This window comes from Hippichthys cyanospilos, chromosome 12 (assembly GCF_059441005.1).
Source record: "Hippichthys cyanospilos isolate Australia breed blue-spotted pipefish chromosome 12, RoL_Hcya_1.0, whole genome shotgun sequence".
Lineage (NCBI taxonomy): Eukaryota > Metazoa > Chordata > Actinopteri > Syngnathiformes > Syngnathidae > Hippichthys > Hippichthys cyanospilos.
Window position 1 is genome coordinate 15,220,682 of NC_142380.1, and position 17,732 is coordinate 15,238,413.

The following is a 17,732-nucleotide window of genomic DNA, read 5'->3' on the forward strand; positions in this document are numbered from 1 at the left end:
ACCTTCCTTTTCCCATGCTAAATGCTCATTAGTGGCACCTTTAAAAAGGTAATGTAAGAACCCGGAGGGAATTGGTTGACAAGCAGAATGTGTGACACCAGCCACGGCAACATCCTGACGGAAACACGGCCCAACAAATGTCAAGGGAGGCTAAAAATGTTTTCATTTTTTTTATCTATGGTGCGGGAGGCCTGCACGGTTGCTTTTCAAAATGTGGCAAACACAGTCAGTCGGAAATATTGGGTCAACAGAATCCAAACATGAGAATATCTTGAGTCTGCCACAGCATCGCACATTTCCTCCCCGGCGGATTAAAGCTGCATGTTAATCTGTCACGTTTGGATGGCGCTAAAACAGTCTGACTAATGAGCAAATGCATTTCCCTGTAAAGGTTTCAACCACTCTCTGTACATTCTTGATATTTTCAAATAAACAGCAAGATTTCCACAGAAGCACTTGCTTGTTAACATATAGTGTTGTAATCAAAATAGTAAAATTCACATCAATCCGGGTACTGTAAAGAAAATAAATGCAAACAATAATGTGCGGTAAGTGCTCATTTTTGTTGTAAAATAGGAACACATTTAAGTCTGTGTCTGACAATAAAGCTATTTGAATTGAACTGTATATTCAGGATATACAGTAATAGGTTTAGTTGATTAGTCCACATTTAAAGTTTTAAAATGATTAATTGATGTGAATAGAACTTAAAATATTTATGGAATGATGCATTATTATGTTGCATATTTATCTCTGAAATTTGTACTGGCCTGTTTGTTGCAGCATCAGTAAGCACATGAATTGTGATATCAAATCCGATTGTGTAAAGTATGTGGCTATGGAGAACCAAAAGTGCCAAAATTAAATAAATGTTTCAATAAATAAATTAAATCAAGTAAAAATAAAATGAAATAAAAAGAATAATTAATTTAGTAACTGTAATTAAAATGTAATTACATGCAATTAATTGAATTACCAATGATTACAAAATATATACTTAATTATTTCTCTTTTTAATTAATAATTTCATGGTCCACTGATTTTCATGGTCCAGTGTTTCATGAACTGATTTCATCTGTCAAACTCGCTAGTCAAAGTCTGGTGTTATTTAATTTTGGCACTTTCCGTCCTCTAAAGGTGTGATTTTCTGCCATTAGCCTGAGGCGGGACCATCTTAACCAAAACGCAGCACCTCTACAATAATTATAACTTGATTTAGGGCAGTGGTAAGTTTTTTGCCGACAGATGTCAAAAGTGCCTGTGATTAGAGCATAACCAGTATCAGTAAATGTAGAAGAAGCCAACAGAGGAGGTGTTAGTAGTAGTCTGGAGAAGGGAAAGTAGAGAGGGAATAGCATCCTCAAAAAGGCACACCTTGCAGGTCATTGAGATTAAACCACCTCAGGGACTGTCTGACACTGAGAGTCAGGAAGGAGACACCTCAACACCCAAGCATCACCAACCGAGGAGGAGGGAAACTCAGCGGCAGTCTACGATGTGACACAGTCATGGAAACACCACTGTAGGGACTATATTTTCGGAGTCATCCGGGGAGGGCTTTGCCTTTGAGGCCTAAGGGCGTTTGAGGCAGCAGCAACCGAGATGGTTGTAAACAGGGAGCACCGATCCTAACAGTTTAAACATATATGGGAGTTGAATGGATCGTTAAGACAAGACCATTTCCAATGTCTGGGAGACATTTTTTTACTGTACATGTTGCTGTACCATTTGTGGCTCAACTCATTCACTCCCGTTGGGACAATGCGCCCTACAGCTTTTCCAAAAATTGTAGTGGATATAGGAATGATAGTAATAAGATTAAATAACATCCCAGCGATGCATTACACACGGATCTACGGATTCTAGTGGCATTTAGCAACTTTTCCATACACAACAAGCCAGAAATTTCCACTTCTATGAGACTGTTTTGTACAAGTATCAAATTCTATGGGATATACAGTTCCAATGGTATTTTCATGTACAGTATATTGATAATATACTACTATAGACCTAATCTATGGAACTAGGAATTTCTTAACGAAATTTCAAGTATCCTATTTGCCACAAGTTTTGTTTTTGGAGGAAAAAAGAAAAGAAAGAAAGAATCGGTAGTGAAATGGTTAAAGGGATAAAGCACTGCAACCTAGATGCTAAATAGCAGCTGGGAGACAGGCAGGCTAAGCTATAGTTGTTTTAAATAGAAAACAATTTATTCTCTTTGTTTTGTAAAAGCAACAATGAATCGAAAACTACAGTGTTTTAACCCCAGCAGCAAAATATGAGCAAAAAAATTATTTTTGTCACGGATAAGCCGCACTGGACTATAAGCCGCAGATAATAAAAGTTAGATATTTACGCAAAAAGATGGTACATGGAAGTTTATCTTTTTTTGTTGTTGTTGTCATTTGATTTTTTTGTAATTGTCTACCAACAGCAACATCCTCTCTTTAACAGACTGAACATGCCTGCAAGATTAGTCCAAACATATTTATAGAAAATGGATGGATGGATATTTTCAACACTAACAGAATACTCTTAGTTAAATAGCAGTTCAAAATCGAAATCAATACTTCAAGAGCATCTTTTCTTTTTATCTCCCTTTTCTAACTTTCTTTTTTCTTTTTTTTTTAAGTCTCAGGCACGCTGATGCTTGTGGTCTTTTTTTCTGTTTTAGTCTGCTGTTTCATGTATAAACGCTGTAGAAAATAAAATATTTTTTCTTTTGTCAATGTTAAAAAGATTACAGGTTTTGGTATATTTATACAATTTTATAGATAATCGTCTTATTTATCGTCATTTATAGTAGAGTGCTTGTGTGTGTGTGTGTGTGTGTGTGTGTGTGTGTGTGTGTGTGTGGAGGGGGCGGGGTCTCTTTCCTGGGGGGGGGGGGGGTGCTTATTGAGAAGCACTGAAGAAGCCCATTGTCGGGAGGAAGAGCCTCTGGGAAGAATTTCAAAATAAATGGATCCAAGGCCGTTTGTATTATACACTGCTAGTTATAATTCAGTTTATTATGAAGTATTGACTGGTCCCCTAAACATTTTGCTGACATCTGGGTGCTTCACCATAATTGAGTAAATGACAGGCAGCGGCTGCTTCTCGTGAATTCATTGCACTTCTGGCCCAAAAATCTTTAAAAAAAATAACGACACAAAACAAAACAAGAGATCCCCCCCCCCCCCCCCCCCCCCCCCCATTAGATACTACCCGGTTAATGAGTCTATCGTGCCTGGGTCATTTTGATCTAATAGCTCCCAGACTTGCCTATCGATGACTTTACATCACTGTTCGGCCTCCAGAAGCATACAGTATATGGCTGAGGCCATGGCATCTCTGACAGAGGGTTTCATATGGTTAGGGTTATAAGCTTGCTCTAATAAAGCCAGTGTAAATAAAATGCAAAAAACAATCTCAGACGGTCTCAGACAAAGAAAAGGTTGCATCGAACATAAATAAAAAATAAATGAAATACAAACAAATACTGGCTGGCTTGGATTTAAAATAAAATAAAAACTCATAAGAAGAATCATATGTATCTCAAGGCACCACTGTTCTTAGACAAATTCAGTCATTTTCTAAAATCTGATCATTTGTTTACAAGCGTAATACAGAGCATTCAATTGCAGCCATGCTTATTCCAGTCTCTCCGATGAGCGTGAGTAGAGATATGCTGAATGTATTGAGGCTGGCCTTCAAAGGGGCATCCGGTGAATAGCTACCAGTGAATAGCTACTTTCAAGGAGAATATGCAAAACCCTATCTCTGATGTGACCACTTGCTCTCATCTGCAGATGCAAGCATGCAGCTAACCAGCCACAGGAAATAACACAACAGCTATACGCAGGAGGAACTGAATGCCCTTGGAAAAATTGTGTTGTCTTAAAAAAGGTGGTTTGGTTGTTGTTTTTGCCAAGTGACAATTGGAGTGCAAAGGAGCTGAGCTCTTGGGCTTGTCTCCTCTGAGGGTCCTTTTCCTGTTTTGATGATAACAGTTCTGGCAGCCTGTGTAATCGTGATGTTTTTTTACTCAAGACAAATCTCTGCGTGACCTTCGACTGATGAGTATACAACAAAAACACATAAGTGCTTTGTACTTGAGCATTTCCACCTTGAGAGAAAGAATGCTGGACGTTTCAAACCACCTACGCAGTCTTCCTGATTAAATGAAAACATGCATAGGGTACCATACTGTACTTGGGCTACGTACCGCCCTTCACATACTAAAAAGTGGCCGTGCAGATGCTAGAAGAGAATAGAAGAGAATGCATTCATTCTCATTGTACAGGTGTACAATGGCATTGGGGATTTGAAGATGACTGGCAATTTAAAAGCAATGTAAAGTTGAATGCTGAATGGAAATTTTATTCACAGCACCCCGTCACCTACAGCCACCCCCCCCCCCCCCCCAAATAAATAAATAAATAAAAGTCACCCATCAGCTTGTGAACATTACACAACCAAACTAATAAAACAGGTAAGCTATGATTGGTCGTTACCTGAGCAACTATGATGTCATTTTCAGTAGAGAGTAAGTGGCGAAACAGTCACCCCCGAGATAGAAAAAAAAAATGAAAGTGTAAAAAAATAAAAATAAAAGAAATACATCAAAATATCTACTATTATTTATGATTAAAATAAGTTGGAACCAATATTATTGTGACTATTAATAAAGCTATAATTTTCACAAATAAAAGTTTGACCACCCCGGCTCGACAACGACGCATGAGGCAACTAGGCAAGCTTTGGACGGTAACAGGTGCGCATCCTTCCAGGCACTCACCTCTCGCTTTGTTCGGATGGCTCTCGGCTGACTTTTTTTTCCCTTCCAAATCTTGCCTGCCCAAGACTTGCCGGGAAGTCTGTCGAGCGACTTGGCCGGGCTTGTGACTCCTCTTCCTGGCGGACTCGGGCACCGAGTGACTCCTCTCCGGGTCGTGATTCTCCGGTTCCGAGCCCACTTTGACCAGTGCGTGGCGTGTCCTCGTCAGGGCGGAAGTCACGGAGCCCATCGCCTGGAGGGAGGAGGTGCGTGGGGGGGATTGCCCACTCTTGGCCAAAGCACTCGAGGTCCCGGTCTAGCGGTGGCGGCGAAGCGTGATTTCAATCAAGGTACAAAAGAGTTCAGCCGGGTCATGTCGGCTTCTCCCTCGATGTGCTTTTCCGTCTCAATCGCGTCACACGGTGAAAGTTGCCCCGTCAACGAACCCCGCTCTCAAGGGAACACACCGCTCCGGAAGCGAGTCGTTTGATTTTATTTAACCCACCGCTAAGAGTTATCGTTTCCATAACACAACAAATATTGAACCCGACATGATTTGACCACAGGTGGGGTTTGAGGTAAGGGGCGTTTATTGATTAGTCCACGTCCGGTCAAGACATCGCGAGATTAGCTTTTAATTGAGGCGTGTGCGTCCACAATCAGTGGTCACCAACACAGTACCCGCAGAGGTCGCCCCGCAAGGACCACATGAGTCGCTCTCGGGCCAGTTCTAAAACTAGCACAACTGGTGAGCAACAATCAGTAAACAATACAGTTTTTTTGTTTTTTGTTTTTTTTTGCTGTCACTACTTTTTCTTTGTCACACCTGCATTTGTATTTATTTTGTCTGAAAATCCCTTAAAAACGGAATAATATATATATATATATATATATATATATATATATATATATATATATATATATATATATATATATATATATATATATATATATATATATGTTTTCAATATACGTAAAGTGAAGGTGATTTCTTCTTAGTTCAAAGGTCAATATTCTGCCCATGATAACCTAACCATTTGTGGAGAGTAAGATAGCGGTCAGTGGAGTTAGTGATGACGAGCAGAATGCAGTTTACTTCCCCAAAACATGGCAACGAAGACAGAAAGCATCATTTTCAAAATGAATGGGAGTAAGTTTTCTACTGTCTAAAGACTGTAGCCAATCTCGTGTCCTGTAGGAGTGCATGTGTCCTGTACAAGTGCACGTGAGATGATTGACGGATTGCCTGGCCAGTCATTTGAGAACAGTCCTTTTTTTTTTCATTGTTTTTGTGATTGTTGAGCACATCCAATTTGAGATACCAGTGTTGTATGTTATGAACGGCCATGAAACCAATTGAACATGTGCTGTACATTAAGATACCACACTGTTTATGTTTTTTCTTTCAAGCTTTTAGGCATTCAAGTGGTATTCTGTAAAATAATGAGAAAACCACAATCGTGCAAGAATGCTTCCGAGCTTATCAGCAGGATTTCATGGCTCTTGTGCAGTTGTCATTATTAGGTTATTTAACACATTTTGACATGACACTGTGGGGAAAACAGGTGTTAATGAGGTAGAAATCCCCTAGGAACATTTAGTTACGAAAATGTGAGTGTGTTCCATGGCCAGTTCATTTATTATTAGCATTCGACAATGAAAGTGCACCACAGAAGCATCACACCTCACTCACAGTCTTGTTAGTTTATTGCTGAGTACAAGGCAATTGGTGACGTGTTTAACATTTGGTTGTGTGAATTCTAAATCTATCAAATGGATGTCTACAGGTGAGCTGTTGTTGTTTTGATGATTTGCATTGTTTTTATTTTTCATTATTGTGTCTGAGGCAAAAAAAGAACAGAAATGGAAGCTAAATACATTGTTTAAAACCAACTACTTTACCAGATCATGACACATAAAAGGCACTTTTCAAAGTTATATGTCATTGAGTGCAGAGCCAGTGAACCTCGTCGTATTGTTTGTGTGTTTCGTTTACGGCAAGGGCCTCATTATTCCATGTCATCGTGATTCTGGGTCGACTCGTTGATCACCTTAACGGAGACATATTAAAGTTACTATAAAGCTTCATCGTACAAGTCGTGACGAATAATGCGCTTCTTGTACCTGACCGTCTCTGGTCTCGATGGTCTTGATTAGAACCTTCTTGGAGGTTGAGGTTTCCACTTGAGGTTTGTAATCGATCATAGTTTCTGTAAAAATCACAATGTTAATCATTAACGCCGTATTACCGAGGTAAAAATGTGTAAGTAAAACTACCTCTCAGGTTGAGGGAGGAGAAGTTCGGCATTGGGGTGGAGATTCTGTAAAAGTGAAGATAGGTAAGAATACACCTTACTGCAGGTGATTGGCACCATTCTTTGCCCACGTTAGTAATAGTAGGGTGATCCCATTGAGAAGAACACAATTTTAGGGCCATTTAACAGGACGAAAGCGTTTGCTCGGGGATTCCTCATACTGCGTTACGTCTCCGCTCTGCTGCATTGTGTCTGTCACGCGTCATGCGAAGCACTACGCAGCCATGCTAATGGATTAGAGCAGTTCTACATCCTGCGTATCCACTGACTTTACTCAGGACTTAAAAAATCTGGTGCGCCGCGGTCAATTCTACAGTTCAGAAAGCACCAATCAGGAAAATGAATGTGGACTACATCTGGATACAAAGAAAAAGAACACCACGCGGGCAGGATTTTGCTGTTTGATTGGAAGAAGCCAAAAGCAACTGCTTCTCCTCTGTGCCATTGTCATCAAGACAACAAGGGCAAACACTTTCTTCCTGTTATTTGGTATTGTAACGTGTGCAAATTTATATTACTGTTTCAGTCGTGACTCTACTAATTCACTTAAAAGTTTGGGTGTTTTTTTTTTTCCGAAATTTAGAAAAGTTTTTTTTATTTATTTATTTATTTTTAATCTCGAGAGTTGGTAGTGCCCACGTAAACACAGTATGACCATCCAGGGACTCCGTGACACGGCACAGCGGAGAGGGGACGTATGCAGTGGGCAGGGGCATGCGGTGTCATTGCAGAAGCGCAGTGGAGCGGAGACGCAACACTGTATCTGGAATCTTCTTGTTAAAGTGCATTTGTGTTTGCCTTTAAAAACGATAACGCATGGCTCCAAAAAGGGTATCCCCGTTAATTATCATTGATGTATTTAATGAAAATAAGTGCATACTGCATATTTGCCCAAATTTTGTTAATTCCGCGGCATTGTCCACTGTGTGTGTGTGTGTGTGTGTGTGTGTGTGTCTCTCTCTCTCTCGCTCTCTCTCTCTCTCTCTCTCTCTCTCTCTGTGTCTCTCTCTATCTGTCTCTGTCTCTCTGACACCATAGTATGCATGTTCCAAAATCTAGTCGTCGCTAGATTTTGCTAAATAATACTAACTGCAGCTTTAAGAAAAAATATTACAGGAGAAATAATATAATTACTGGAAAATGCAACAAAAAAATGGGAAAGATAGTACAAATTGCAAAAGAAAAAAGAAGAATTGTATGCCCAAATTATTAAAATGTTGAATAAAAAAAATTCTGACAAAAATATATGAGGTGAAAAAAATTGCAAAGGTTGGAAAGTTATGACAAAACTGGCCACATTTCAGAAAAGAATGCCAATATGTTACAGGAGAAAAACACAAATATTAGCTTTAAAAAAAAGAATAACGTAAATATTTATCCAAAAAATACAAACATTAAACAACAAATGAAAAAATAATATGCAATACAGTAAAGTATTCCACAGTCACCTGCTCTCCTCTCCTTCCAGCAGCTTCCTGTAGGTGGCGATCTCAATGTCCAAGGCCATCTTGACGTTGAGGAGGTCCTGGTACTCCCGCAGGTGACGAGCCATCTCATCCTTCATGTTGTGAATGTCGTCCTCCAGGCGGGCCACCGTTTCCTGATAGCCTGCGGTCTCCGCAGAGAAGTTGTCCTCCATATCTCGCATCTGCCGCTCCAGTGACTCGTTCTGGGGAAGAGTGAGCGAATGAGCATCCGAACGTCCATCCTAATCTTCAAGGTAACAAGAGATGGCTACTCACGGTTCCCTTGAGGGCATCCACCTCACAGGTGAGCGCCTGAACCTGCCGTCTGTAATCGTTAGCTTCCTGCTTGGCCAGTCTCAGAGCTTCGTTGTTGCGGGCGGCCGCTTCGGTGAGGTCAGCAAACTGAGAAGAAATGAGCCACTTAGAAGAGCATAGTGAAAGGGGCTATATGGTCATGAAAGGGGGGTTGGTTTAAATCGTTCCCTTGTTCCCACAGAGGGCAGTATAAACTAGCATATAACAAAAACAGCAAGCAGGTGTCTTTTTTCCATGAATATTATTAAGTCGTTTCCAAACAAAAGCTGCACATTTGTGCAATCCATTACACGTACACAATTTTAGTCTGGTCAAATTCTGCTAATTTTTGCGTGCTGTCACTATGCTCAGCCTTCTGTTTTTAGTCAAATATTTCATGTTGTCAGGGTCTCAGATTAACTTAATAATCAAATTTGTAATCTCTAATTTTATGCTTTCTATATGCTGATTAGGTCTGCTTTTATGCATTGGGCCTTCTGGTCTTGAATTGTTGAGGGTTTGAAAACAAATGTCAATAACACCCTGGAGTGGACATTGATTGGCTGTCACTCTGTTTGCTTAACCTGATAGACTCCTGTTGTAAGTGGAGCGAGTTCAGAAGCAGAAGGAAGATACAGGAGCATGAGAGAGCTGTTGGTCAGATGCAACGGAAAGGAAGGACTGTGTGCAGTTTTAATGTTATTTTCTAATTATTTTGGAACAGACAAAAAATCAAAACAGAACCATTCCTACTTTCAATCAAAACTAAAGTTGCAGCTAGCACTTGGGACACGTTTCAAATACAGCTGAAGGTAAATAGGTAAAACCACATCTGTTTAAGTCACAGGTGTCAAATTCATTTTTATCATGGACCATATTGTGGTTATAGCTTCTGTTGGAGGACTGATTGTGAAGTCAAAAAAGATTTTTAAGTTCATCACCCACTTTTGCTAGTTTTGAAATCAGAGGCTGGTAAAAATGTTCAAAAGAGAGATTGGGAACAAAAAAAATAGTTGTTGTCTCCCAAAACTTTTAAAAGTTTAAAGGTTTTAAAAGTTTTAGCCAGATACTCAACATTTTGCATGCCACATAAAATGATGCCGCGGGTCGGATCGAACTCCTTGAGTTTGACACCCCTGGATTAAGTCTTCTAATAATTTGTGACTGAATGTGTGTAACAGTAAAAGGTTGTGCTGGGCTAACTAATCTGCATGAATGCTGGTGAGGGGTAGGTAACGTAAGATTATGTATTTGTTTCTTATTGTTTGTTCAATGAAGAGATTCAAAATGGACCAGCGGCTGCGTTTATTCTTCAATGGATGACAGGATTAAAATTCTTTGTACCCGTGACAGGATTAAAATTCTTTGTGACTAACAGTCATAACAGTATATTAATTTGCCTGGAATTAGCATATATTAATTGAGCTAGCCAGTTGTGATAATAGCTACATTTCTAGTTAACTTCTTTTATTAAGTGTGATATATATATATATATATATATATATATATATATATATATATATATATATATATATATATATATATATATATACAGTATATGTACTAGATGTAATGAGGGTGGCGACTTAATATGACTTTAGAATTAAGACAATTGTTGGAGGAAAAAATGACGGCAGGTTTAGTTTAAAATGTGCAACAAAGCGACGTGACTGATTGAAAAAGGGATGCTGCTTTTCGAATGTGAACACATTACCAGCTGTGTGATCTTAATTCCTAACCTTGGACTTGTACCAATCCTCAGACTCCTGTATGTTTTTGGAGGCCAAGTTCTCATATTGCAGGCGGACATCTCTCAGAGCGGCTGTCAGGTCCGGCTTGGCCACGTCCATGTCCACCTGTACATGCTGCTGCATGTGGATCTGGTTCTGCAGTTCCAGCATTTCCTGTCAAGAAACCATAGAACCGGTATGTGCTAATGCCTCATTAAAATATCTGTTCCTGCATTGATTTGACCCTTTAGTAGATAAACAATAGATCCCTTTACAGTACATGGGCAGCATTTCCTCAGTAGTCACACAAAAAAGAAGCTTACCTCATCATGCAGCTTCTTCAGGAAGTCGATTTCCTCCTGTAGGGACTCCACCTTCCTCTCAAGGTCCAGTCTGGTGAGGGCAGCGTTGTCCACATCCTGCGCCATGATGCCCACAAACTAATTTAGTAAGGAGACTTTTGAAGTTGACATGATAATACATCTTCTTTACTGACGCTGGAAAAATAGAATCACTCTAATGCCTTCAACACAGAAGGCTTTCCAGCCTTCTTCACATAGCTATCTCGAAAATTCTGGTGACCATCATACACAACATTTAGTCCAGATCGTACCTTGTGAAGTGGTGTCATTAAGAATTCATTTGCTTTTTGTGGCCAGTCATCAAACTTAGCCACCATTCCCATATGCACATACAGTATAAAGAACTGAGGTGCATAGGCTCCCCCTTGTGGTCTGTGAAAGTATTACTGAAATGAATGCTCAACTAGCTTGAACCTTTTTTTTATTCCAGTACAATACATTTTTAAGTACTGGTAACATGTATTTAACTTTTAGGAACAGTGCATGTGCGTTTAATAGAATTGCTTGTTAAAAAAAAAAGAAATAGGTCGAAGTCTGGTTAGCACATCTGCCTCACAGTTCAGAGATACCTGGTTGAATTCTTGCCTTCCCAGGCCTTTCTGTGTGGAGTTAAGGTAAGCGGCTAAAGTAAAAGGATGGAGGAAAGAATGCAGTATTTACATTCACACTGAAGTATGTGTACAATGGCTTACAATGTTAAAGAAATATTGGTTTTGATCAACATTTCTACTATTGTGGGTTTTTTTTTTCGTTTTAGTTGTGGTGGTGTTTTTTAGCGTTACAATTTGATGTAATAAGAAAGAAAGAAAAACACTATGTGATTTATGTGTTTCAAATTAGCTATCGATCAAACTCATTTTCACTTTTAAAGTAATGACTGCTTTAAATCCGAAGGTAACCTTTGTGTTAGTTCTTTGTTGATATGATAGACATGCCAAGCAGGGGTGTGGTGGCCATCGGGAATCCCAGGAAAACCGCATGGCCTATTTCCCTGAGGGTCAATCATATGGTATATCTTAAGGGCTACTATTCAAAGTACAATCTGATCAAACTGGTTCTTTCATTTGTTAGGGTGTGACTTTTTTGTCATTCTTTCTTTTTTGAAGCTACCCATCCGAATCTATTCGGAAGTCATCTGGCATCAACACAGAGAATCAGAATGAATAATTCTGAGTTGAACAGCCTACCAAATCTCTCTTTCCCTAAACCTGTGATGGCTTAAATTAGCACCCTTGCGTGGCTCACCTGAGAATAAATACAAGGCATTGTCCATTATCAATTAGCGATTGTTTCTGAGTTCTTCTGGTGACGCCATACTGCCAAGCTTTGTCCTCTGGACGTTGGCAGGTCATCAAATGAGGTATCAGCAAATGAAGCAGCTTTGCCCGGCCCTAATGCCACAAACAAAGTACGCTATTCAGCCCGGGTATCCGAAACGGGCCGGGGGCTAGGCGGGTGACTATCTGCCTGACTGAGCGGGCCAGCGTGCAGGCAGCCAATGCCTCATTGTTGTCACACCAAGTTCCTTCCTGCCTTTCTTATACAACACAGAGTATGGACTGCCCACGCAAGCATCCACTCCAGATGTTTGTTGAAGTCATACAGTATATTGTACATAGATGCACGGGAATGTGTCTGAGCACACTTGTGCGACTGGCACCAAAATTCAAAACGTTTCAAAACGTTTCAAAACATTTTCCACCATTAACGTGATGTTTTATGCTATTTGGAAATGCTGAGTTTCCTTCCTCCTCTCTAAATAGATTTGTCTATTTATGGGGCAAACATATTGCAATTCAGCTCCTTAAAAAACGTTATCATGCAATTCAGGGTTGGAACCAAAATTTCACCAAAAACAAAATGTGACTAATATATTAATAAAACACATTTTCGACATTTGATGTTCACTATTTTATGTTTGTCTATGACAGTGGTTCTCAAAGTGAGATCTGTGGACCCCTGGGGGTCTGCGAAATAATTTGGGGTGTATTGATAAAAAATATATATTTGTGTTTATTTAATTTTATTTCATATTAAATTGTGAGTGTATTCATGACTCTTCAATAATGCAATAAATTCAACCGGTTTAATATGTATTTTTAAACGTAATAATTTTGGATTTTGTCAAATAGACCTATATAATCCAGGTTATTATCAAAGAGCTTGATTATTTAGTCACAAAATATTTGCCAGCAACCTGTTTGGGGAAAATGTACCTAGTTTGTTATGTGGAAGCGTGCAATTTGCCATATTTCTTTTGTAAACATCTGTATGGCTGAAAAGTAACATATTGTTTATAGTTGTCAAATTCAATATGTTGGTGAATTAAAATGGGCATTTATGGTTGGCCTAAATGTTTTTTTTCCGCAAATATTTGCAATGGGGGCCCTTGTAAAATTAGCTTTCGAAAGAGGGGTCCCCAAATCCACAAAGTTTGAGGACCCCTGGTCTATGACACACTCAATGTCTTCACCCTCTGCTCACCATGCATACCACGACCCGCACTTCACTTTCAAGTGAATTTATTCATATCTTTGTTCCCAAAGTCTGTGCTTCCTTTGGTCATTCTTTCAATTTTCTGTGCCAAATGGCTACGAAAAATTGGGATACAGTATTAGTATATGATTGCAACACCTTTTTTTTTATTTATTTTTTTTTAGCCAGCAATGCATTGTTTACTCTCTATTTTACATAATGTGTTATGAAAATATTTATCTATACTATGTTGGGCAGTTTGTATTTTTTTTTTTTTTTGCTTTGTTTTGCCCAACTGTTTGCAGTCAGGTCACCTTTGTAAATGAGAATCTGTTCTGAATTGACTTAGTTCATGATTTCAGTAGTAATAACTCATTTACAGAATATTATGAAAACGTCTCAAAAAGTTGTGTCCGAAATTGAACTGTAAGTCAACTATTTTGTTTCGAAGCTGCCATTTTGCGTGTGAATTCCCACCCTCAAATTTGGAAGCAGGTCTTCCAGACAGACGTGATGAAAGAAGATCACCTTTTCGCCAGCAAGCCCTGCTGGCATTGTTTGATTGGCCATTTTGGCTTGAAAGAGCTATTTTGGGCAAATGCCCAATTTTATACTTTAGTGAACTCTGACTTCAAATGAGTCTCCATAGAAAGAAGGTATCCAGCTCATGTGGCCAGTGTACGCCATCAAAGATCCATGATCATTTTGAGGATTACCCATGAAAACTGGTGCAAGGCCCTTAATATTTTGGCTGCTACTTGCTCGACTCATAATCTGGATGCCATGGACTTGACATTAATCCCTTACACGTAATGGCTTCCATTGCCAGGCGGACAGATCTCACGGTGGCTTGCCCTCTCGCTCTGATAACCACATTAGGCCCACACTGTTGTTGCCTGAGTCCGGCTCATTCAGTGTGACCAGTCAGACTTAAAAAGATCTCTTCTCCTCGCAGGCCTGATTGAACACAACGTTCCCGGCCAACCAAGGGTCCGAGCCCGTCTTGCTTCCCTGCTGTTTGGGATCATGGCTACAATCCGCTGTTGTGCCATCACAGGGGCACATTCTTGTCCAGCCGAGGAGAAAGGAGACCATCATAGAGACAAATTGGAAACTTGTGACCATTTAGTATGTTAGCACCCGTTTTAAATCACCTTACAGTGGAAACTAGTAAGCTGAATGTCCCAACATTAAACGTGTGTATGCTGTGTGTGGTGCGGTGGTTCGGATCACACTGTTACCTGTCGGAAACTCTGCATGTTTGCTTCGGCCTCTTCCCTCAGGGACATCTCATCTTGCAACCTGGCATGACAGATGAAATGTTAAAATGTCATATGTAAACAAGGAACCAAAACTGATGTTTGTGATCAATAAGTCTCAAATAGATTTCTTTAAGGCCTTGATTACTCATAAAAAGGATTCACAAACCTAAAAATGCCAGAAATAACAAAACTATGTTCCATTGTTTTTGTCTGCAATTTTTGTATTTGTCAAATCCGTAGTGTTTCAAATTATTAAAACCACCCAAAAAAATAAATATTTTTTCATCCAATATGAACTCATGAATTGATTCATCTTTTTTTCCACGCCTTTTGTTATCGTAAATTCTCCAAATGGTAGTCAAACTTTGATCTAAGCTCCTCCCAAAATTTATCACTGACAAAAAAAAAAAGTTTTGTGATTTGTGTATCGCCACTCTGTCAATGACATCAGCTACTTACTGATGCTCATATTGAGCTCATATATCGCCCATTTTTTTAGAAGAGAGTTTATCAGTGTACAAGATCTGGAACTATTCCAAAATAGCCGCTTCCAACCAAAACGTTTCACTTGCTGTTCTATTACATCAACTTTTTCATGTTTCTTGTTGTGATAGATTCTGATCAATTTAACAGACTGCAGTTCTACATTAGAAATTTTGTCTCATGTAATTGAAGGGTTTTTATGTCATTATGAGAAGAATGAAAATAGCCATTTAGGAGAAAATTGGCATTTTATGAGGAAAAATCTCAACTCTTTGAAAATGTAAAATCTAAAAAGTTCAGTTGTATTTAAATTTCAAGTTCGTTCATATCCATTTCAGGGGTCAACTGAATATGACATCACCGGTAGCTCAGGACTCAGGTAATGAACATCATTATTTTTGTTTACAGTGGTATCTTGACTCATGTTTATTTCATTCTATGATTGAGCTTGTAACTCAAGTTATGGCTATCACTTATCAGTGAATTTGATGCCTATCAGTGATACTGGGGGATATTTTTTTTTCTAGGCGGCGCTATTGAGAGTGTTCTGGAGTTCTGTGTTGAGACCTTGAAAATAAGACTACCTTTTCAGAAGATACACAGGTTTGCAAAATTTCTAGCATGTTTATAGTCTGCCGTTCTTTACATAGGCTGACTTTTTGCACTAAAGCGGTGAGTATCGGCCGTGTAAAACTTATGAATGCGTTCTCTCTTGTGGTATGCGGAGAAACATGGATTTTGATCTTTGCAATGTGTTACATTGTCATAAACTTGTTTTTTTATCCTATGCATTACACATGATAAGTTCACTTCAGTTGTATTTAACTTTAAAAGCGCACTCCTTTTGAAACAGGTTTATGTACCTGTAAATCATCAAACTGCACTTAATGTCGCAGTGCTTTAAGCTTTTTCATGTATTTATGTCTAGCTGTGTTTAACTTTATGGGATATACAGTATGTTTGTATATTTAATCGTCAAAATATGTACAGTTCTAATTCACATGTGCCATTATTAAGGACTTTGAAAATGTTCATTTATTTCTACATTTAACTCATACATCTAGCTCATAGGGAAAGTTGACCCATTGATCAATTTCATTCTCACATTCACATCTATGAACAATTTAATCTTAAAAATTACGATTCATCATACTATTTGGGAAGAAGAGGGCAGTACCCAGAGAACAGATGTATGGTCCCGTCGTGTTATCGTTGAAATTCTAAAATATATTTCTCAATGACTTTTTTGGCCCCCAATTTGTATCGGTCAAGCCCCCCTTTTGCCCCTGGAGAGAAACATTTGTTCTTGATGAACAACTTTGCCTTTTTTTACGCTGCAGTAATTTAAAGTTGCTCTTGCTGGCGTTTACTTTGAACAGTGTTTTTGGAGTTGTAAAAAGTTTCCGAACTGCTCTCTCGAGCCGCCCTGAAGCGTACCAAATAAAGCAACCGCGCGAGTCAGCCTACTTGTCTCTGAGCCTCCCGATGTCGTCGGCCAGGTTGTCCCGGTGCACCTCCACTCGGGCCTTCTCGTTGCTTAGCTGGTCCACCTGGCGCCTCAGCTCCCGCATCTGGTCCTCGTACAGGTCGCCGACTCGTGACGTGCCCTTGCCGCGGAGCTGTTCCAGCTCGGCCAGCAGGATCTTATTCTGCTGCTCCAGGAAGCGCACCTTCTCGATGTAGCTGGCGAAGCGGTCGTTGAGCGACTGCATCTGCGCCTTCTCGTTGGTGCGGTTGGCGATGAACTCGCTGTTGATGGCGTCGGACAACGTGAAGTCCAGCTGCTCGGAGGCCAGCCGGGGCATGGCCGCGCTGCTGCTGCGCAGACGCTGCGTCTTGGTGGCATACACCATACCGCCGGCGCCCCCGGGCGCTCCAAAGGACAGCACCCGAGTCGTGCGCATGGGAGAGGAGTACTGACGGCTGGAGTAGCTGCTTCTCACAGTTCTATCCCCGCCGAACATCTTCCTGTAGGAGGACTGAGGAGGTGCTGCTCTGAAAGTAGACATGCTGCAGTCCCGGGTTTGTGCTGCGTAAATTCCGACAGCATCACCCGACTCGCGCCTGCGGATTTATAGTCTCCTCCTTATGCAAATGAACGACGTGGAAGAAGGGAGCGACGGTGGACTCGCCCAATCACGTCCAAGTCCCTCCATCCCACCATCTCGGATCTGCGCTGCAGTACGGGCCCCCTCTCATGTTTTCATTCTACATTCGCGAACAAATGCGCCATCGGAGGAGAATTCTGTCATTCGGGGGGCCTGAGTCAAACCCACCATCATGGATGGGGTCTGGAGAGACAGGGCTGAAATGGGATGTTTTTAAATTCGACTTGGACCGCCACCTTTTGAAAAGCGTTACTATTATCACACACCCAAATAAATATTTGAGTTTACAGTACCGTTCAAAAGTTAGGCAAAGTCTTCAAATGTAACGTCTTTATTCCTTTGTTGTTGTTTTCCTTCGTGGTAAAGAAATATTGAAATCATCCAGAGTAGACTATGCAGCTACACGAAAGGAATCATTTACTACAGTGTCTTAAAAGTGTAATTCAAACTGAAATATGCTTTGGAATTGGTGCTGTAA

At 40.0% G+C, this 17,732-nt stretch overlaps 1 protein-coding gene across 1 annotated transcript; it reads right to left on the bottom strand.

The window, feature by feature from the left end:
- Positions 1-6,448: 6,448 nt before the first annotated feature.
- LOC148415074 (vimentin-like) lies at positions 6,449-17,213 on the bottom strand. Its single transcript, XM_088430050.1, has 9 exons — positions 16,614-17,213; positions 14,643-14,703; positions 10,888-10,983; positions 10,574-10,738; positions 8,817-8,942; positions 8,523-8,743; positions 7,037-7,080; positions 6,884-6,969; positions 6,449-6,810 (listed from the first exon to the last, which is right to left on the bottom strand). The coding sequence occupies exons 1-9, from the start codon at positions 17,153-17,155 to the stop codon at positions 6,769-6,771; spliced, it is 1,383 nt and encodes a 460-aa protein (XP_088286176.1). The 5' UTR covers positions 17,156-17,213; the 3' UTR covers positions 6,449-6,768.
- Between the last annotated feature and the right edge of the window lie 519 nt (positions 17,214-17,732).